General features: G+C 40.2%; 2 long non-coding RNA genes, 1 pseudogene and 4 gene segments (V, D, J or C); all 7 read right to left on the bottom strand.

Moving 5' to 3' along the window:
• Positions 1-515: 515 nt before the first annotated feature.
• On the bottom strand, positions 516-956 carry LOC125251635. Its single transcript, XR_007181051.1, has 2 exons — positions 835-956; positions 516-721 (listed from the first exon to the last, which is right to left on the bottom strand). It is a non-coding gene; the product is annotated as an uncharacterized LOC125251635 (long non-coding RNA).
• A 2,540-nt stretch (positions 957-3,496) lies between these two features.
• Positions 3,497-4,297, bottom strand: LOC125251458. The gene is made up of 2 exons (XR_007181006.1): positions 3,830-4,297; positions 3,497-3,702 (listed from the first exon to the last, which is right to left on the bottom strand). It is a non-coding gene; the product is annotated as an uncharacterized LOC125251458 (long non-coding RNA).
• Positions 4,298-4,664: 367 nt separating this feature from the next.
• On the bottom strand, positions 4,665-5,664 carry LOC125251466. The segment is given in 2 exon segments: positions 4,665-5,108; positions 5,235-5,664. Coding segments are annotated over 2 exon segments (564 nt in total).
• On the bottom strand, positions 5,416-9,401 carry LOC125251917. The segment is given in 3 exon segments: positions 5,416-5,516; positions 8,607-8,912; positions 9,017-9,401. Coding segments are annotated over 3 exon segments (447 nt in total).
• A 4-nt stretch (positions 9,402-9,405) lies between these two features.
• LOC125249947 lies at positions 9,406-10,358 on the bottom strand. The segment is given in 2 exon segments: positions 9,406-9,851; positions 9,968-10,358. Coding segments are annotated over 2 exon segments (459 nt in total).
• A 9,453-nt stretch (positions 10,359-19,811) lies between these two features.
• Positions 19,812-20,593, bottom strand: LOC125251865 (annotated as a pseudogene).
• A 796-nt stretch (positions 20,594-21,389) lies between these two features.
• On the bottom strand, positions 21,390-22,176 carry LOC125251163. The segment is given in 2 exon segments: positions 21,390-21,981; positions 22,098-22,176. Coding segments are annotated over 2 exon segments (459 nt in total).
• Positions 22,177-22,907: the final 731 nt, after the last annotated feature.

Below are 22,907 nucleotides of genomic sequence, written 5' to 3'. Positions count from 1 at the left end.
ACCCTGTGGCGAGATTTGACCTTCCATGATGAGTCTTGAGCTCATTGTGTACATGAGGACTACAGAAATGAGAAGAACGCCCTCTGCTGGGTGAAAATAAACTCTTAAAGCTGTTCTAAAATTTATAGATGTTTAGTTGTTAGTTTGTAGAAATATTTAATGAAATAAAATTGTAAAAAAATTATAAAACATAAGATTTCTTATGAAAGAGACAAACTAAAATGTGTGTATGCGCATAGAAATTACACATTTTACGAAACTGAAATCAAACATCAATTTAAAGTTTTCCCACACACCTGAAATACAACTTTAAGAAGGGGTTTGATTATTTATTGAGATGTCAAACTGAACTGTAAAATCAATAGCAGTACAGAATCACATGCCTGAATCAGGTTTTTGTACAGTGTTTCTGCTCTTTCTGTGACTGTGGGCCTCAGAGCGCAGTAGTACAGAGCAGAGTCTGACACCTCAGCAGAAGAGATTGTGAGATTCACTTGTTTTTTGTCTTTTGAATCTTTTGCTGACAGACGAAGAGAATCCTCACGAGACTCTGAATTTTCATTTACAAGTATCAGGAACTCCGGTCTTGATCCCTCATATTTCCGATACCATAGCAGGCTATATACAAAACCACTGTAGTTACAGGACAGAGTCACACTGTCACCTCTGAAAATATGTTGTTCAGAAGACGACGGCTGTATTGTGTCAGCAAAGGAATTTCCTGTATGGACAAAATGCATCTGTATTAATTAAACTGATACTAAGCACTTGTGCACACAATGACATAAAATAAAGTTTAATTTAGTAAAAAGAATAGAATAAGAAATGATTTACCCATGAATAATGACATTGATATCCAACAAAAGAGAAGCATGATGGTTTGTGATGAAGAGTGATTGTAAAGCTGTCAAAGCAGGTTCACTTCATCTGAATCAGCCTTTCACACATTCAAGTCTTTGTGAATTATGTGAATATGATTGAGTCAATCATATTTAACTTGAGCTGCTTTCTAACAACAGGCTGCAGAGCGCCACCCTGTGGCAAGGAAGTGGACGACAACACTTTTTTTTTTTGTGTGTTGGGACTATTCATAGGCCTACAGAAATTGTTTTGCTGCATTAAATTAAACAAAAATATGAAATAGAGGCATTTTCACTCTAGTGAAAGAGATTCTATGGGGAGATTCATCTTTATTCATTAAAAAGAATACTAATTTATCATCATAAACACATGTATCATTTGCTCTAACTTCAGACACTGTCACATCCACGTCTGTCCCGAACTCCATTTCCCAGAATCCTCCTGTTCCGCGCACCTGTCTTCAATCCCCTTCAGTCTTCCCGCCATTCTCCCCGGATTCCCTGTACCTGCTGTTCCTCGTCAGCACTCCCTTTTAGTTGGACACTTTCCCTGCACTCCTTGTCTGTTCTTGATTGTTGCTACATGTATGTTAAGCTGTCTCTCGTTTTCTGGATTATTATTAAAGCCTATATCTTGTGGATTTCCGTATTCGCCTCATCTATTCAGCCGCATACGTAACAGACACACACTACATATTCATTGTAGTGTATTTTTCATCTTTTAAAATCAAAACATCTACCTATGAATAAAAACGAAATCCAACAAAGGAAAATTATGATGGATGGATGGTCTACAAAGATGAAGCCCGATCACACGAAAATGCGTATCAATAGTAGGCCTACGAGTTTGTAATCTCGTAGAATATATACGCCAAAATGAGTTTTGGCGTGCTTATGGTACGCAGTTTTTCGCGTGCATATGATACGCACTTTATGGCGTATTATACGTACGAAACCTCCACTCCCCCACCCCCATCCTACCCAAGAGCGTATCATATACACGCCATAAAGTGCGTATATATGCACGCGAAAAAACCGCGTACCATAAGCACGCCAAAACTCATTTTGGCGTATATATTCTACGAGATTACAAACTCGTACTATTGATACGCATTCTCATGTGATCGTGTTGGTCTTTCCTCTATCTGAAGAAAAAAACACACATTTTGATTGCTAATTTATTAGGTGTAATGTTTATTAGAATACGTTTATTAATGGATCATGTTTATTGTGTCTGCAATAGACGTTTTTTCAAAAAGTAACATGCACTTCCATTTATTAAAAAAGACATCTTGTGCACTCAATGGAAATAATGTTATAAAATACAAGCTTATTCCTTTGTAAGAAGCACATAGTTTGTCAAAATAGTAAAGAAAATTTTAGATAATTTTTTATGTAGAAAAAAAAATCCTGCAAGTTTAAGAACACTGAAGGATTAGTTTAATGCTGCTGTTGATCATGGCAGTTTGTGACAGTTTTGTGATATTAGATTAGAATTCAATCTTTTAAATGGTTGCAAAAGAGGAGTTGTTCAGATTAATGTTAAGTGATCATCATACTGTATGTCAGGTTTTTGTACAGTGTAGAAGGGTTTCCTGTCACTGTGGGCACCAGAGCACAGTAATACACAGCAGAGTCTGATACTTTAGCAGGGCTGATTTCCAGTTTCAAGAGCTTTTTGAGTTTGTCAACTTTAGGAGAAAACCAGTGGGCTGATGGATCTGCTTTAACTGGATCTCCAGATTCAGTGATGGAGAGAAGGAGTTCTGGTTCGGATCTCTGATACTGACGATACCACAGTAGATTGTAAACAGAACCACTGTAGCTGCAGGAGAGAGAAACACTGTTACCATCTTGAGTTTCTTTTTCAGAATCACGAGATGTTATTACATCACCAAGAGAGTCTCCTGAAAAAAACAACATACTAAATTCACTATTGTGATCACATAAGTGTAATACTAACATGTTTAAATCAAAAGAGGTGGTGTCGAATAAATTAAATGAATCTCACCTGCAAATACTGCAAATATTCCAAGTGCACAGAGCAGCATGATGGAATGAAATGACAAACTCAGATGTGTCTTTTCTCACTAAAACACTGTGATTTAAGTCTGGAGCTCCACCCTGTGGCGAGATTTGACCTTCCATGATGAGTCTTGAGCTCATTGTGTACATGAGGACTACAGAAATGAGAAGAACGCCCTCTGCTGGGTGAAAATAAACTCTTAAAGCTGTTCTAAAATTTATAGATGTTTAGTTGTTAGTTTGTAGAAATATTTAATGAAATGAAATTGTAAAAAAATTATAAAACATAAGATTTCTTATGAAAGAGACAAACTAAAATGTGTGTATGCGCATAGAAATTACACATTTTACAAAACTGAAATCAAACATCAATTTAAAGTTTTCCCACACACCTGAAATACAACATAAAGAAGGGGTTTGATTATTTATTGAGATGTCAAACTGAACTGTAAAATCAATATCAGTACAGAATCACATGACTGAATCAGGTTTTTGTACAGTGTTTCTGCTCTTTCTGTGACTGTGGGCCTCAGAGCGCAGTAGTACAGAGCAGAGTCTGACACCTCAGCAGAAGAGATTGTGAGATTCACTTGTTTTTTGTCTTTTGAATCTTTTGCTGACAGACGAAGAGAATCCTCACGAGACTCTGAATTTTCATTTACAAGTATCAGGAACTCCGGTCTTGATCCCTCATATTTCCGATACCATAGCAGGTTATATCCACGGCCACTGTAGTTACAGGACAGAGTCACACTGTCACCTCTGAAAATATGTTGTTCAGAAGACGACGGCTGTATTGTGTCAGCAAAGGAATTTCCTGTATGGACAAAATGCATCTGTATTAATTAAACTGATACTAAAGGTAAGCAACGTATTACCAATTGATATAAAATATACCATGTAATTTTTTTAAAATAAACAAAAATAATATAAAAATGATTTACCCATGAATAATGACAGTGATATCCAACAAAAGAGAAGCATGATGGTTTGTGATGAAGAGTGATTGTAAAGCTGTCAAAGCAGGTTCACTCCATCTGAATCAGCCTTTCACACATTCAAGTCTTTGTGAATTTGCTCCACCCTCAGGATGAGACTTTATCTTCTCTGATGGGCTGTTTTTCTCTCTGTTTTTCTCTCAAAATGAAAAGACCTGACCAGCGAAGAGACAAAAATGACTGAAAATCACTGCTGCGCATTTCTACCAAAGATATAACTAACTCAAATATAGCAGGTGCTGGGTAATAAAAACATGAATCATGTACAGTAGCTCCTCCCTAAGAATACAATATCTGCTATATTATTATCATTCAGTAACATATTTTTCTAAAAAAAACCTTGCAAGCAAAAACCAAAAAACAAAACAAAACAAAAAACAGTATTAATTGATGCTGTCTCTTTACAGTAACTTTAGGAACAACCAATTAAATTAACAAAAGTAAACTAAAATCTGAAGCAAACCAACAATATCTTTATACAATATCAGCTCAAATTTAAACATGTCAGTCTGACATTTGAGCAGACAAAATAACATCAACCCAAGGGCAAAATCTAACCTGCGCAATAACAATATTGACACAGAGAATTAATCTGAATGAAACAACAAAACTCATATTGCAGGATTATACTACAGGAAAAATTCACAAAATGAAAAGTCTCTGCTGTCTCACTTTAAATCATACAGCGCCACCTCCTGGCAAAACACTTCAAATTTTTCTGTACAATTTCAGTCATATGGAGATGTGATCCTTTGACTATATGAATGCATCTGTTGTGACTTGTTTCATCAAAAGGACAGACTATAGTGGTGATGATGCATTTGAGACAGGATGAAGTAAGTGTTTAGAGCTTTGTCTTTCTTTGATGATGGGATCATGGGAGGGTTTTTGTATGATGCAGTTATATTTCCTGTCACTGTGGGCACCAGGGCACAATAGTACATGGCAGAATCTGCCTGAACAGCAGAGGAGATCTTCAGATCCACTTTTTTAATATCTTGATGAACTTCAGCAGAAAATCTCTCTGGTCTACCTTCACTCATAGCTCCATGTGGGAAGATGTAAAGGAGGAACTCCGGTTTGGATCTGGGATATTGTCTGTAGCATTGTAAGCTATTCACAGTACCCGTATAGTCTTTGTAACTGCAGGACAGAGTAATAGTGTCACCAACAAGTTTATTTTCATCCTCTGACGAGGAGTTTATTACATCTGCCTCTGTGTGGCCTGTAAATGGAGAATAAAAGTCTAATAAGATAAATCAAACAGAAACTAAACCATAGAAAGTAGTAGTAAATACTGTAAATAAAATGTAACTGATAGATTGAAGAATAAAAAACAACTTTATCTTACCAATAAACATCCACAAAAAACTGAGGAGAGTGAAAATAATCATGACAGCAGATATCTGAAGAAGAATCTGAAAGTCTTCAGTATCATTCAGACTGGATGCCTTTGAATTCTGACAACCTGACAACATCTTGATATTAAGCTCCGCCTTCTGGCAATATGATTGACTTCTGCAATGGAGTCTTTATAGTCTCTGTCCCAAATGGAATCCTAAGCTCTTGCTGTCTTCCTCCAAGTCCACACTTTCATGACGTAATGCTGCTTTGACTGTCGGGTTGAAGTCTGCTGTGGAGGAAGTTAAGAAAACAAAATTGCTTTTTGATAACTGGTTATGTAGAGATCTGTCTACTTTAGGTAGAGTCCTATATCCAAGGTTTATCTAGATTATTTTCCCTGGCCTTTCTTTATTTGTTCAGGATTTCACTTGTAAGGAAATTCATAGGTTGTTGGTTCATTTTTGTTGGAAAAATAAGCATCAACAGCTTAAAAATGACTGGAAAGAAATCTGAAGAAGAGTTTGAAATGCTTGATTATGTGGATATAAATAATACTTTCAAGATTAGAAAGTAAGGGGGCCTCATGGGTCCGTGTACGTTTTGATAGTTTGTTTTCCAATTTGAAATGAAATACGCAGAAACGAGAAAACAGTCGTTTCCCGTTTTTTTCGTTTGTTAAAAAAACGGGAAAACAAGATTTTGACTCGATTTTCGTTTTTTTCGGGTCATGGATAGAATACGGAAACACGACTTCAAAACTCGTTTTCCACATGTGGGCGGTCATTACACGCCCCTTTCAGCCGATTGGTCAATCAAATCTGAGCCAGTGACGTCATCTTCAGTTCGTTCAACAAAATAATAGTCTCTCCTGCTATATCAGTAGATGTCATAAATCGGCTTTCTTCTGTGCAACCTAACGGGTATTTCACAGAAATATTTATTTCAGAAATGTTAATCAGCACACAGACTGTTGTAATGCGGTTTGTAGTTTAATATGCATGCTGAAACTGCGCTACCCACACAGAGGAGCGGATGAAAAGCACAGATTTAAAAAAAACAAAACAAAAAAAAAACAACTAGTTTTTATTTTATTCTATTTTGAATAAATAGAATAAATCACAATAAATAAGTAGTGTAAGCAGTTTTAAAAAACGAACAATAGCTCATCTCTCTATTTATTTTATATAGCCTAACATTGCCTGCTGAATATATAGGCTAATGTTAATAACCCTTTGGTTAAAAGATTGAGGGAATATGTAAAGATCAAACATTAAAGATCAAAATTACAGCTACATAGCTATTTTAGTTATGACAAAAATAATATATATATAAAACGAATTAATTTAAAGCTGAACTGAAACAGAAACCGGCGTTATAACTACCTCTCTAATTTGACACAAATCCAAATGTTTCAATATTCACGATTTGGAGGCTAAACTATATTTATTATTTGAACGCTTTTATTGTATAGCCTACAGACTACTTAAAATGAGCAGTATAACTTTTTATATATTTGGTTGAATAGGCTATGTTATTTTGACAGTTAACAGGCTGTGATGTTACTAAAACTGATGTGTGTGCGCGTTAGGCGCCGACGCGTTCACTTGAATTTTCTTATAAAAGCGGAAACAACTTAAAATACTCAGACATTTATGGTCAAATATATGTAACACCATTCGAATCTGCGAAGGGTTAAATAGGCCTATTATTTTTGTACACTCACAATAAAAACAAAACATTGCTCGTAAAATAAACAAAGAATTTTTTTTGCCGTCTCGGTTTCCTTTCTGTGAACGTCTCAAAAATGAACCGACACTCATATTGTCGCATTTTTTTCCCCTTTCATTTTGGTAATATGTTAATTACTTAAGTGAAATAAATTTCGCGCATAGGCTATTTATTCGTTTTATATAATTGAATCCTTTTTTCTCCGTTCACAGAAGCGCGGCAGGTGCGTGATGATGATGAATCCTCATGTTCTGTTGTTTATTCTGCTATTTGTTCATGTAGGCTAAAACTAACCCCCTGGGATTTTTTTAATGATTCACAGACATTTATCATGTATGCATACAGTAAATTTTCCCGCTGTTTAAGCCACGAATATTTACAAAATATAATAATTACAAAGATAATAAAAGATAATAAAATAATTACAAAGATAATAAAAGTTCTATGTTCAATATACAAGAGTTTTTGTTTTGCTGTTGTCCACTAAAGCAGCTGACGCAGAATCGCCAATTGCCGTTAAATCGAAATTGAAAGTAAAATGTTCAGGGCCATTTAATTCATTCAAAAGCGAAGGAAAGACAGAAAAAGTGAGGATAGCAAGTAAACTGTGACGTATAATAATGTTCACTGTGTTCATAAAAGTGTTTAATTTAAGAGATAAAATCTGCATGGCCATTTATAAGTAAGGAAAACTAAAAAGGCCCCCGATGGTGATACCGTTATTAGGTGTTGCCACCTAGTGGATAGCCTATTTTCTAATATGACTTCATAGTCTACTATATAGCCATGCAAGGAATGCGTCTGCTAAATGATTGAATTTAAATGTAGGCTATAAAATGTAAACAAAACATTAAAATAAGAAAAAAAAAATGAGTCCAGTAGCCACTGATCTATAGAGAATAGTCTATCATTATGTACTATATATAGCCTATTGATCGGTGGTAGTATCCCAAAGGATGTCATGCGCTTGGTAACAGATGTAGAGGCATTTACATTTTACATTATAAAAAAAACAATGACAGCTTAAAAAAAGACTTAATTAAATTTACTGTAGGGTTTTTAAACTTTTTTTTATCTGTGAAAACATATTTCTGTGAAATACGCGTTAGGTTGCACAGAAGAAAGCCGATTTATGACATCTACTGATATAGCGGCAGAGGACTATTATTTTGTTGAACGAACTGAAGATGACGTCACTGGCTCAGATTTGATTGACCAGTCGGCTGAAAGGGGCGTGTAATGACCGCCCACATGTGGAAAACGAGTTTTGAAGTCGTGTTTCCGTTTTCTATCCGTGACCCGAAAAAAACGAAAATCGAGTCAAAATCTCGTTTTTCCGTTTTTTTTAACAAACGAAAAAAACGGGAAACGACCATTTTCTCGTTTCTGCGTATTTCATTTCAAATTGGAAAACAAACTATCAAAACGTACACGGACCCTCATGGTGCCGACACTGTCCACACTTGTGTGTGTGTGTGTGTGTGTGTGTTCTCTATAGAAATATGTGTTGTGTGTTTGTAGGCCTACTTCATTGAGATTCTTGTGTTACTGATGGATGATTCAGTTACAGAAACAACACACAGAATACATGTGCTTGTTAAACAATAATATGCAGAAAGATCATGTACTGAGGAAAAGAGTTTCCTGTCACTGTGGGCCTCAGAGCACAGTAAGTATATGGCAGAGTCTGATACTTTAGCAGGGCTGATTTTCAGTTCCAAGAGCTTTTTGAGTTTGTCAACTTTAGGAGAAAACCAGTGGGCTGATGGATCTGCTTTAACTGGATCTCCAGATTCAGTGATGGAGAGAAGGAGTTCTGGTTCGGATCTCTGATACTGACGATACCACAGTAGATTGAAAACAACACCACTGTAGTTGCAGGAGAGAGAAACACTGTTACCATCTTGAGCTTCTTTTTCAGAACCATGAGATGTTATTACATCACCAAGAGAGTCTCCTGAAAAAAACAACATACTAAATTCAATATTGTGATCAGATAAGTGTAATATTAACATGTTTAAATTAAAAGAGGTGGTGATGAATAAAATAAATGAATCTCACCTGCAAGTACTGCAAATATTCCAAGTGCACAGAGCAGCATGATGGAATGAAATGACAAACTCAGATGTGTCTTTTCTCACTGAAACACTGTGATTTAAGTCTGGAGCTCCACCCTGTGGCAAGATTTGACCTTCCATGATGAGTCTTGAGCTCATTGTGTACATGAGGACTACAGAAATGAGAAGAACGCCCTCTGCTGGGTGAAACAAACTCTTAAAGCTGTTCTAAAATTTATAGATTTTTAGTTGTTAGTTTGTGATGAAGAGTGATTGTAAAACTACCAAAGCAGGTTCACTCCATCTGAATCAGCCTTTCACATATTCAAGTCTTTGTGAATTTGCTCCACCCTCAGGATGAGACTTTATCTTCTCTGATGGGCTGTTTTTCTCTCAAAATAAAGACCTGACAGTGTTTCTTTAGATTTAAACATGTTGCATCAGTAATTTGTTGTGGTGTATTGGATGCGGGTGTTTCACAGTTTTGTGTAATGCAGATGAATGTATTAAGTTTTTGTACAGAGCAGGTGTGTTTCCTGTCACTGTGGGCACCAGGGCGCAGTAATACACAGCAGAGTCTTTCACCTCAGTAGAGGAGATCTCCAGATCCACTTGTGTCATTTCTTTTTTGGGTATCGCTGTGAGACGTAAAGTGGGTTCATTTGAATCAGCATTCTCTGTGTGAAAAATAAGGAACTCTGGTCTGGATCTTGGATATTGGCGATACCACTGGAAGCTTGGCCCAATGCCGCTGTATTTGCAGGAGATAACAGCACTTTCTCCAACTGAAACATGCTTTTCTGGTGAGAGAGATTCTATTGTATTTGCATCAGTGCTCTCTGTAAAAGAAGAAGAGAGAAAATCTGTTAAAGTAATTATTGTTCAACATAACTGTTACTGTCACATGTTCAGTCTATTGATACTGACACTGATGCAACAATGAAGTATTACTTACCCTGAAGCAGTGAAAATACCATCAAGACTACAGTAAACCTGGCCATTGTTCAGCAGAATGAATGCTTTAAGTGTCAAACTCAACCTGGAGTCACTCATATTTAACTTGAGCTGCTTTCTAACAACAGGCTGCAGAGCGCCACCCTGTGGCAAGGAAGTGGACTTTTATTTTGTGTTGGGACTATTCATTCAGAAATTGTTTTCTGTGATGAAAGATTTACTGTATACAAAACACATTTTGATTGTTAATTTATTAGAAATAATGTATACGTTTATTTATAATGTTTGTGTCTGCAATAGACGTTTCTTTAAAAATGGAAATAATGTTATAAAATACATAAGCTTGTTCCTCTGATGCACATTGTCTGTGAAAATAGTAAAGAAAATTGTAAGCCATTTTTTATGTAGAAAAAAATCCTGCAAGTTTAAGAACACTGAAGGATTAGTTTAATGCTGCTGTTGATCATGGCAGTTTGTGACAGTTTTGTGATATTAGATTATAATTCAATCTTTTGGTTGCAGGAGAGGAGTTGTTCAGATTAATGTTAAGTGATCATCATACTGTATGTCAGGTTTTTGTACAGTGTAGAAGGGTTTCCTGTTACTGTGGGCACCAGAGCACAGTAGTATATGGCAGAGTCTGATATTTCAGTTTTGGAGATCTTCAGATTCAGTTGTTTTTTGTCCTTTTGTGTTTCAGCAACATGACGGCTGTTATTCACTGAACCCTGACTTTCAAAAACTTGCAAGAGAAACTCTGGAGCAGTGTTGGGATGCTGTCTGTACCACTGAAGAGTCCTTATATCACTTCCACTGTAGTTGCAGGAAAGAGTCGTCTTTTCTCCTTCTGCAGCATGATTTACAGTAGACATGGGTGTTATTGCATTCGCAAAAACACTCTCTGGAAAATGATATCAAGAACAAAAGAATAACTCATTGCACATTCAGTAGTTATATATGTTCATTTAAACTCAGTTTATAACAAATAAGAGTTATATTAACAGAATTTTATCATATTAACAGAATATCAAAATGAAATACCTGTAAGAAGTGCCAGAACTGTGAGACAAAACAACATTATGACTGAGAGAGATCATGAATAAAAGACATTTAGAGCAACACAAGAGCTGAGTGCAGATTCTGAGGAAATGATTTGAACTCCTTTCTGTTGCTCGCATCATCATAAAGCTCCGCCCACTGAAGCTCTCTGTGGATTCTGGGTAATTAATAATGATAAAGCCAAGGTATCTTTGCCACAAGAACAAGTTTACTTCTATTTACAACACTGATTTTCCATATAGTTTTTGTCTTTAATTTAGATACATGAAACCATCTCACCCAGATGAATCAACAAACTGAAATGTAAGTATAAACATAATAGTTCATCAAGGAAGTGTCAGAATCAGATCTGTTTCATATACGCGCACTTCCACTATTACTTTATCACTTTAAGATCCTTATACCAATCATCACTAACACTAAATGTATGTCTCCACTCAATATTTCTTTTCTTCGCTCCTCTCTATTTTTTTTTTTTCAGATAATTAGTCTGTAATTTTAGCAGATCTTTCCCAACAAGTTTTTTTCTTTTGTTATTTTTCATCATATACATGACGAGAAGGATTGTATATGATGTTGATAACTGTTGATTCCGTCTCAAATTCTTTCATTTATCATTAAAAATTATCTATCAAAATTGTCCCATGTTTCTTAATGGTCACCATTCTCACAATCCTGGGTAAGATATTTCCTATATTAAAATGGCGTTTTATTAGACAAAGGAAAACAGATTTTATTTTTTATTTTCATAAATATATTATTAATTATAACATTTTATAAGTTTATAATAATACAAATATAAAATTATTATATTAAGAGTTTATACAATGTGTAAAAAATCACTGTCTATAGACACAATATAGCCACTATCAAAACAACTGTGTATTTTCCATCTCTGTCAACACAGACAACTTCACTTCTGTAGCCTCTCAAAATTAAACTCGTGAGCGCCACCTTCTGACTGCCCGAACATCTGTGACATGTACTGCAGCACCAGGATCAGAAACAGAATAATCAAGTGTTTGTCAGGTTTTTGTACAGTGTAGAAGTGTTTCCTGTCACTGTGGGCACCAGAGCACAGTAGTACATGGCAGAGTCTGATATTTCAGTTTTGGAGATCTCCAAATCTAGTTGTTTTTCGTCCTTTCGAACTTTAGCAACATAATTGTCCTTCTGCTGTGGTTCCACACTTTCAAAAGCTTGCAAGAGAAACTCTGGAGCAGTGTTGGGATGATGTCTGTACCACTGAAGACTGTTTATATTGCTTCCACTGTAGTTGCAGGAAAGAGTCATCTTTTCTCCTTCTAAATCATGCTTTACAGTATATAGAGGTGTTATTTCATTTGCAAGAACATTGTCTGTAAAGACAACAACAGAAGAAAATAACATTAATTCAGCATCAGAATGTTGTTGTACTTTAATCTATTTAAAATGTATTTATGCTCAAAAACAACATGTATAGCTTTGATATAAATATAAATCAATCACCTGAAAGAAGTGCCATGACTGTAAAGTAAAAAAGCAGCATCCTAATACTGGGATAGAAAAAAAACAAATGCCTTCTGTGTTTCTTTTGTAGCCTCACCCTGTGAACGACTCTCTGTTCTGTGCAGAAGACTTTTCTGAATTCTCAAATCTTACCAAGTGATAGACACGAGAATCAATGAGATTTGTGTGCTGTTTTTTCTCCGCCTTCTTCTCCTTATATGGTGTCAAGTGTCTGATGTAAACAACGTGAACACAAAATTGGAATGGAGGACAGATTTGAGTGATCAACGACTTAAATTATTTAGGCTATTTTGTATTACGCCTGCAAAGCAGTATGACTTTACTTATTAATTAATGTTGGGATAAATCTCATCTGCAAGCACCAAAAATATGTGAAGTGCACAGAGCAACATGTTGTAATGAAATGACAGATTCATATCTTTCCTGAAACACAATGATTTGAGCCTAGAGCTTCACCTTGTGGCAAATTAAAAATGTGAGCTAAGTGTTTTGTTGTTTGTTTGTTTTGTTGCTGGTATATGCTGGTGCTGCATACAAACTGTTTATTTAAATCAATGCAGTATGCAATATTTTTATGTTTTAGCTGAAAATCAATCTTATTTCACAATTGTTCCAATTCAAGACATCACAATAGATCAGGATTAGATATCTATGATGACTGACTATAATGCCATGCTCTGATGCTAAGCTGGCTTGCTTCTGTACATTATCCAAAGATTGTGTGATGATTGTGGTGATTATTATGAGCATGAGGAGGACTACAGTGCCTAGAGCACAGCGCCCTCTTCTGGACTGAGTGCGTACCTTTACTTTTGAGACAACAAACACATTAAAGGGTTAGTTCACCCAAAAATGAAATTTCTGTAATAATTACTCACCCTCATGTCGTTCTACACCCATAAGACCTTCATTCATCTTCAGAACACAAATTAAGATATTCTGATGAAATCTGAGTTTTTTATACTCAATTGAAAGCAATGAAATTTGAATTAACTGCTTTGGAAAGATATTTTTAGTCTATGATGACTACATCAAAGAAAACATCAAAGTTAACAAAAGTGTAATGCATCCCAGGTTCCCTTTCGATATTTCACTCGTACTGCGTATGGGGGAAAAGTCTCCTTTTTTCCCCGCTACTGAAGCCTTTTCAATAATGCAGTGTAACTGCACTGTCATTGGTTCACTCATAGACAAGTTGTTGAATCAATGGCGGCGCGGCTCAGCTGTGCGGCCTATGGGAAGAGAGCGCGCGAACATTCCCGCCAAAAGGGGCGGGGTAATGTGCTATATAAGCGAGCGTTTCGCCATAGGCCATCAGTCCTTTCTCCTTCAGCGATGACTGAAACTTCTCTTTGCTGATCCTCGCAGAAGCCTGCCGCCTTCGCGCCGTCGTCGAGCCGCCGCCTCCCGCTCCTGCGAACCGGCCGCTACCCAGCGTGTCTCCTGCCGCCATCCGGCGCGCCCTGAGAGCATCTTCCCGCGGTCACTTTACCGCGCCCCAGAGCACTTTCCAGCGGTTTTCACCGCTACGAGCCCGGCCCTCGCCGTTATAAGAGCCTCCCAATCGTCGTTTTCACGGCGCCCCGGCATTTTTCAATGCCACGCCACTGTGCTACTTGCAGAGCCCCGCTGCACGAAGAAGCGGGGAGTGTGTTGGATGTCTGGGCGTTGCCCACGCGGATGACACGCTTGCCGGCGGCTCATGCCCGCACTGTGAGTGCATGAGTTTAGCGTCTCTGCGCTCGCAGGCCGCCTTCTTCTCAGAGAGCGACCCCCCCGTTCGTGCCCTCCCATCTCCCGCGCCTGCCAGGAAAAGACAGCGGGGCAGAACGGTTCAGCGCATGGAGGTGGGCGAGCACACGTCAGCCCAGCACCCCTGTGCCTCGCCCCCTCCCAACAGAGAGCATCTGCCATCCGGCGCCGTTTAAAGAGCATTCCTGCGGCTTAACGCCGCTTTCTAGCGGTTCTAACCGCTCTAAAAGAGCTACAATCGCCGTTTTCACGGCGGCGGCGTTGCCTCAATGCCGCGCCACAGTTGTGGCACATGCAGAGCCTCGCTCCGCGAATCTTCGCTCCCTAGCAGCTGTTCATTGCGCCGCCCTCGTGCCGCCTCCAGCATCTGAGAGCATTCAGCTCATCACGTGCCGTCTTCCGTCAGATGAGTACAGAGCTTATTTTTCTACCTTCTCGCTGGCGTTTGCTCAAACACCGTCTCTCCGAACGCGTCATTTGCCGGGTCCTCCCCCGCAAACCGCGTTCGTAGAGGATGCGTGCTCTCACTCGGGAGCGCGAGAGCGAGCTCTCACTCTCAGCTGAATTTGACGTGATGTTCTCCCCTGATTTAGGTGAGACTCATGATACATTTTCTGTCTGAGTGTATTTCTCCTTATCTCAAAGCGTGTCGCTCGCCGGTCCCTCCCCCGCGAGCCACGTTAGTTCAAAATATGACTTGACTTCTTCCCTAGCTTGAGTGAGAAACATGTTATATGCTTAATTTAATGGAGCATATTCTGCCTCTCTACGCGTTGTTTGCCGGTTCTGCCCGCGAGCCGCGTTTATTAAGAAATATAACATGTTGCTCTCCCTCCTCTTGAGTGACACCCATGTTATATTCATTCAGTTTATACAGCAGATTTTTTGCAGAAGTTATCTGAATCTCTCAGCTGAATTTGACATGTTGCTCTCCCCTGACTTAGGCGAGACTCATGATACATTTTCTATCTGTGTGAGTATATTTTTCCTTCTCAATGCACGTCGCTCGCCGGTTCCACCCCGCATGCCGCGTCGACTGAGAAATATGACGTGACGTTCTCCCCCGACTCGGGCGAGAAGCATGTTTTTATACTCTATTAATGGAGCTGATTCTGCTGTTTGTGCTGAGTTTCTCTAAACGTTGCTTGCCGGTTCCGCCCCGCAAGCCGCATTCATTGAGAAATGTAACATGTCGCTCTCCCCCTGTCTTGGGTGAGACACGTTATATATATATTTCAGTTATTACAGTGTTTTTCTGCCGAGTTTTTGCTGAATTTCTCAGCGCAGTGCTTGCCGGTTCTGCCCTGCAAACCGCGTTCTTTGAGAAATATAACGACACTCTCACCCATCTCAGGTGAGAACTATGTTTTATATATATTCAGTATATCAGTCGACGTAGCATATTTATTTCAGTCTCTCTGCGTGTCGCTTGCTGGCCCTGCCCCTGCAAGCCACGTTCATGAGGACATATGCGCTCACTGAAAGCGAGCTCAATGCTCACTCGTGCTCGGTGGAACTAACATGTTCATTATGCTGGAAGACCCCCTCCTAAGCGGGCCGTCATCCGATATTATTCTCCCTCTCGCCACCCGGGCCGAGGCTTGGAAAGCCATCCCCGGCGTGTCAGACTCACTCCAATTTGCCAGAAGACCTCCGCGCTTTGGCGGGGTTATTCAGACTTCAGTACAAGCGGACGATGCACGTCCTCCGAACCAAGGTTTTAACTCTGTTGAGAAAAGGGGCTATAGAAATAGTCCCCTTCCCAGAGAGCGAGTCGGGCTTCTACAGCCGCTACTTCTTGGTGCTGAAGAAAGAAGGCGGTCTCAGGCCCATTCTGGACCTCAGGTTACTGAACCTTTCCCTCCCCTCATGAAGCGAAAGTTCAAAGTCCTGATGCTGAAGCAGATCCTCACGCAGATTTGCCACGAGGACTGGTTCTGTTCACTGGATCTGAAGGACGCTTACTTTCACATCCAGATAGCCCCCCATCACAGGCGATTCTTGAGATTCGTGTTCGAGGGTGTGGCTTACCAATATACGGTCCTCCCCTTCGGGCTCTCCCTGGCTCCTCGCACTTTTACGAAGTGCATGAACGTGGCTCTTTCCCCTCTGAGACAGATGGGAATACGCGTTTTGAACTACCTCGATGACTGGCTCATTCTAGCCAGCTCACGCACAGAACTAGAGCACCACAGATCCGTGCTTCTCAGCCACCTACAGTGCTTGGGTCTCAGGGTCAACCTAGCCAAGAGCTCACTGCTTCCCACTCAATGTATCTCGTTTCTGGGCGCAGTCTTCGACTCGGTCCGTATGACGGCAGTAGTCTCGCCAGAACACGCTCTGGCCATTCAGCAGCTTGCGGCCTCCGTCAAGAACAAAGCCTACCTCCCTCTGAAGCTGTTTCAGAGGTTGTTAGGGCTCATGGGTTCCGATGCTGGCAGTGACACGAGCCCTCCATGCCTTCCAGGCTTATCTGATGGATCGCCACGTCTTAGTCCAGTCGGGCAGTATGACAGTGGTCTCCTATATAAATCGCCAGGGGCATCTTTCGTCCAGCCGCTTATGCGCTCAGGCGAAACGCCTTCTGGAATGGGCATCCCCAAGGGTTCGGTCGCTCAGAGCGACTCATATACCCGGGAAGAACAATCTGGGAGCAGATATGCTGTCTTGGAACAACGTCCCCTCAGATGGGTGGATGCTCCATCCCCAGACGGTTCTCACTATATGAGACTATATGGGAGTTCTTCGGGAGAGTGGAGGTGGACCTCTTCGCCTCAGAAGACAACTCTCATTGCCCAACGTATTATTCGAAGGAGGACGATGCATTGGCCCACATCTGGCCCAATACCCTTCTTTATGCCTTTCCTCCGATCGCCCTGATCCCTCAGGTTATCAGGCGAATCAAAGAGGACGAGCACAGAGTTCTGTTAGTGGCCCCACTCTGGAGGAGCCAGATTTGGACCTCGGAGCTGTTCCGGCTTTCCACAAAAGCCCCATGGCCAATCCCCCAGAGACGGGACCTCCTCTCTCAGGCGAACAGAACAATCTGGCACCCGCAGCCGGAGCTTTGGGCTCTACATCTGTGGATCCTCAATGGGTGCCACCTGACCTCCCGAGGGAAGTGCTAGATACCATTTCACAGGCGAGAGCCCCGTCCACAAGACGCCTCTACGCCCAGAAGTGGTCGGTCTTTGTTAACTGGTTTTCCACACGCAGCATAGACCCGGAGGAATGCAATGTTTCTTCCATTCTAACCTTCCTCCAGGAGCGTTTGGAGTCGGGGCGAGCCCCCTCCAAGTTTAAGGTCTACGTAGCAGCCATTGCAGCGTTTCACTTGCCCATCGCTGGACAATCAGTTTGGCGGAACGATCTGGTCAATAAGTTCCTGAGGGGCTCTAGGCGATTGCATCCTCCTCGTCCCCTCACTGTTCCCCCCTGGGACCTCTCCGTGGTCCTCAGAGCTCTTAAAGGTCCTCCTTTTGAGCCACTGCGTCTAGCGGGCCTCAGACCCTTAACACTCAAAACCGCCTTACTACTTGCTTTGGCATCAGTAAAGCGTGTTGGCGATTTGCAGGCACTCTCTGTGAGCCCTGCATGCCTTGAGTTCGGTCCAAACGACTCCATGGTCGTTCTGAAACCAAAGGTTGGCTACGTTCCCAAAGTGCTCTCAACGCCGTTAAGAGCACAAGTGATTTCACTCTCTGCGCTTCCCCGTTCATCGGACGAGCTAGAGCTGGAATCTTTATGCCCCGTTAGGGCTTTACGCGTCTACATTGAGCGATCACAGCCTTTCCGGCAGTCTGATCAGCTATTCGTTTGTTTTGGTGGCCGCACCAAAGGGTCCCCGGTCTCAAAACAGCGTCTATCACGATGGATCGTTGATGCTATAGCTCTTTCATACTCCTCTGTGGGCGCAACTTGCCCCATCGGAGTTAGAGCCCATTCCACTAGAGCAGGGATGGACAACTTCAGTCCTGGAGGGCCACTGCCCAGCAGAGTTTAGCTCCAACCCTAATCAAACACACCTGAACCAGCTAATCAAGGTCTTTAGGATTAGTAGAAAGTTATAGGCAAGTGAGTTTTTATCAGGGATGGAGATAAACTCTGCAGGACACTGGCCCTCCAGGACCAGAGTTGCCCATCCCTGCACTAGAGGCATGGCTTCATCGTGGGCCTGGTCCAGTGGAGTCTCAATCAAAGACATTTGTGAAGCGGCCGGCTGGTCTTCGCCGTCCACCTTTGTCAGATTCTACCAGTTGGACATTCCGATCTTACATGCTTGGGTCCTTTCAGTGTATATTCGCGGCCCTTAGGTGTTCCGCTTTTTGCACAAACACAAACCCAGGAGTTCTCTCCTCCGTAGTGTAACAGGGTAACGGCGGCTTCGGCCTTCACTTGTCCTTGGCCCCCCTTATGGCGCCCGGTCAAGTTCTGTCGTTCCCCAGCCGTGGCACGGCGCGGTTGAATTCGTTCCCCCATACGCAGTATGAGTGAAATATCGAAAGGGAACGTACTCGGTTACTAACGTGACCTCGGTTCCCTGAGATATGGAATGAGTACTGCATTACTTGCCGTGCCACGAGGCTGCGGCTTAGGTCGTCGCTTCAGTCGATATGGCCTGATGGCCTATGGCAAAACGCTCGCTTATATAACACATTACCTCGCCCCTTTTGGCGGGAATGTTCGCGCGCTCTCTTCCCATAGGCCGCGCAGCTGAGCTGCGCCGCCATGGGTTCAACAACTTGTCTATGAGTGAACCAATGACGGTGCAGTTACACTGCATTATTGAAAAGGCTTCAGTAGCGGGGGAAAAAGGGAGACTTTTCCCCCATACGCAGTACGAGTGAAATATCGAAAGGGAACCGAGGTTACGTTAGTAACCGAGTACGTTTTTGTACAGTGTTCTCAGGTTTCCTGTCACTGTGGGCTGCAGAGCGCAGTAATACAGAGCAGAGTCTGACACTTCAGCAGAGGAGATTGTAAGATTCACTTGTTTTTTGTCTTTTGCAGCTTTCCCTGACAGACGACGTGAAAGATCAGGTTCTGAATATTCTGTGGCGAGAATGAGGTGCTCTGGACGAGATCCAGGATCCTGACGAAACCACTGTAGATTATCTACATCACCAATGTAGTTACAAGAAAGAATCACATTTTCACCTCTGAAAACATGCTTTTCAGAGGATAATGGGTGTATTGAGTTTGCAAAAGAAATTCCTGTAAAAAAGAGAGAAATGCATGTTTGTTAATAAAACAGTCATCATAAACTGCATCGGTTGCACTAAAATTAACTTTGTCCACACACCACATTATCTGGCTTTTATTCTTCAACATGTTGTTGAAAACAAAAAACCCTGAAAATTAGAACATTTCTTACCGAAGAATAATGAAAATATCCAATAAGAGAGAAACATGATGGATGGTCTTTGGAGAAAGAGTGATGACAATGTCAGTAAACGTAGAGAAACTTTGTATCACCCTCTTAGTGAAAGAGCTCCACCCTCTGAGTCTTTACTCTCTGATAAATACTGGGCTTGTATGTGTGTGACGAGACAAAGAGATAAACGCTTTGTTCAATATCAGATGTCATCATTCTGATATTGTTTAAAATTTTAGAAAGTTTGCTCAAGATGTAATTAATGTATTTTTTTTTTTTTTATCATCTCAGGTTTTTGTACAGTGTAGAAGGGTTTCCTGTCACTGTGGGCTTCAGAGCACAGTAATACACAGCAGAGTCTGATACTTTAGCAGGGCTGATTTTCAGTTCCAAGAGCTTTTTGAGTTTGTCAACTTTAGGAGAAAACCAGTGGGCTGATGGATCTGCTTTAACTGGATCTCCAGATTCAGTGATGGAGAGAAGGAGTTCTGGTTTGGATCTCTGATACTGACGATACCACAGTAGATTGTAAACAAACCACTGTAGTTGCAGGAGAGAGAAACACTGTTACCATCTTGAGCTTCTTTTTCAGAATCATGAGATGTTATTACATCACCAAGAGAGTCTCCTGAAAAAAACAACATACTAAATTCACTATTGTGATCACATAAGTGTAATACTAACATGTTTAAATTGAAAGAGGTGGTGATGAATAAAATAAATGAATCTCACCTGCAAGTACTGCAAATATTCCAAGTGCACAGAGCAGCATGATGGAATGAAATGACAAACTCAGATGTGTCTTTTCTCACTGAAACACTGTGATTTAAGTCTGGAGCTCCACCCTGTGGCAAGATTTGACCTTCCATGATGAGTCTTGAGCTCATTGTGTACATGAGGACTACAGAAATGAGAAGAACGCCCTCTGCTGGGTGAAAACAAACTCTTAAAGTTTAAACTCTTAAATTTATAGATGTTTAGTTGTTAGTTTGTAGAAATATTTAATTAAATAAAATTGTAAAAAAAAAAAAATATATAGAAGACATAAGATTTCTTATGAAAGAGACAAACTAAAATGTGTGTATGCACACCGAAATTACACATTTTACGAAACTGAAATCATCAATTTAAAGTTTTCCCACACACCTGAAATACAACTTTAAGAAGGGGTTTGATTATTTATTGAGATGTCAAACTGAACTGTAAAATCAATAGCAGTACAGAATCACATGCCTGAATCAGGTTTTTGTACAGTGTTTCTGCTCTTTCTGTGACTGTGGGCCTCAGAGCGCAGTAGTACAGAGCAGAGTCTGACACCTCAGCAGAAGAGATTGTGAGATTCACTTGTTTTTTGTCTTTTGAATCTTTTGCTGACAGACGAAGAGAAGCCTTAGATGACTCTGAATTTTCATTTACAAGTATCAGGAACTCCGGTCTTGATCCCTCATATTTCCGATACCATTGCAGGTTATTTACAAAACCACTGTAATTACAGGACAGAGTCACACTGTCACCTCTGAAAATATGTTGTTCAGAAGACAACGGCTGTATTGTGTCAGCAAAGGAATTTCCTGTATGGACAAAATGCATCTGTATTAATTAAACTGATACTAAAGGTAAGCAGTTTATCACCAACTGATATCAAATTTACCATGTAATTTTTTTTAAACAAACTAATATAAAAATGATTTACCCATGAATAATGAGAGTGATATCCAACAAAAGAGAAGCATGATGGTTTGTGATGAAGAGTGATTGTAAAGCTGTCAAAGCAGGTTCACTCCATCTGAATCAGCCTTTCACACATTCAAGTCTTTGTGAATTTGCTCCACCCTCAGGATGAGACTTTATCTTCTCTGATGGGCTGTTTTTCTCTCAAAATAAAGACCTGACAGTGTTTCTTTACATTTAAACATGTTGCATCAGTAATTTGTTGTGGTGTATTGGATGCGGGTGTTTCACAGTTTTGTGTAATGCAGATGAATGTATTAAGTTTTTGTACAGAGCAGGTGTGTTTCCTGTCACTGTGGGCACCAGGGCGCAGTAATACACAGCAGAGTCTTTCACTTCAGTAGAGGAGATCTCCAGATCCACTTGTGTCATTTCTTTTTTGGGTATCGCTGTGAGACGTAAAGTGGGTTCATTTGAATCAGCAGTCTCTGTGTGAAAAATAAGGAATTCTGGTCTGGATCTTGGATATTGGCGATACCACTGGAAGCTGGGCCCAAGGCCGCTGTATTTGCAGGAGATAACAGCACTTTCTCCAACTGAAACATGCTTTTCTGGTGAGAGAGATTCTATTGTATTTGCATCAGTGCTCTCTGTAAAAGAAGAAGAGAGAAAATCTGTTAAAGTAATTAATATTCAACATAACTGTTACTGTCACATGTTCAGTCTATTGATACTGACACTGATGCAACAATGAAGTATTACTTACCCTTAAGCAGTGAAAATACCATCAATACTACAGTAAACCTGGCCATTGTTCAGCAGAATGAATGCTTTAAGTGTCAAACTCAACCTGGAGTCACTCATATTTAACTTGAGCTGCTTTCTAACAACAGGCTGCAGAGCGCCACCCTGTGGCAAGTAAGTGGACGACAACGCCTTGTTTTGTGTTGGGACTATTCATACAGAAATAGTTTTTTGTGATGAAAGATTTACTGTATATAAAACACATTTTGATTGTTAATTAATTAGACATAATGTTTAAGTTTATTAATAGGTAATGTTTGTGTCTGCAATAGACATTTCTTTAAAATGGAAATAATGTTATAAAATACATAAGCTTGTTCCTCTGATGCACATAGTCTGTGAAAATAGTAAAGAAAATTGTAGATCATTTTTTCAGAAGAAAAAAAATCCTGCAAGTTTAAGAACACTGAAGGATTAGTTTAATGCTGCTGTTGATCATGGCAGTTTGTGACAGTTTTGTGGTATTAGATTATAATTCAATCTTTTGAATGGTTGCAGGAGAGGAGTTGTTCAGATTAATGTTAAGTGATCATCATACTGTATGTCAGGTTTTTGTACAGTGTAGAAGTGTTTCCTGTCACTGTGGGCACCAGAGCACAGTAGTATATGGCAAAGTCTGATATTTCAGTTTTGGAGATATTCAGATTCAGTTGTTTTTTGTCCTTTTGTGCTTCAGCGACATGATGGCTGTTATTCACTGAACCCTGACTTTCAAAAACTTGCAAGAGAAACTCTGGAGCAGTGTTGGGATGCTGTCTGTACCACTGAAGAC

Source organism: Megalobrama amblycephala, linkage group LG17 (genome assembly GCF_018812025.1).
Source record: "Megalobrama amblycephala isolate DHTTF-2021 linkage group LG17, ASM1881202v1, whole genome shotgun sequence".
NCBI lineage: Eukaryota > Metazoa > Chordata > Actinopteri > Cypriniformes > Xenocyprididae > Megalobrama > Megalobrama amblycephala.
This window is presented reverse-complemented; position numbering and strand designations above follow the sequence as displayed.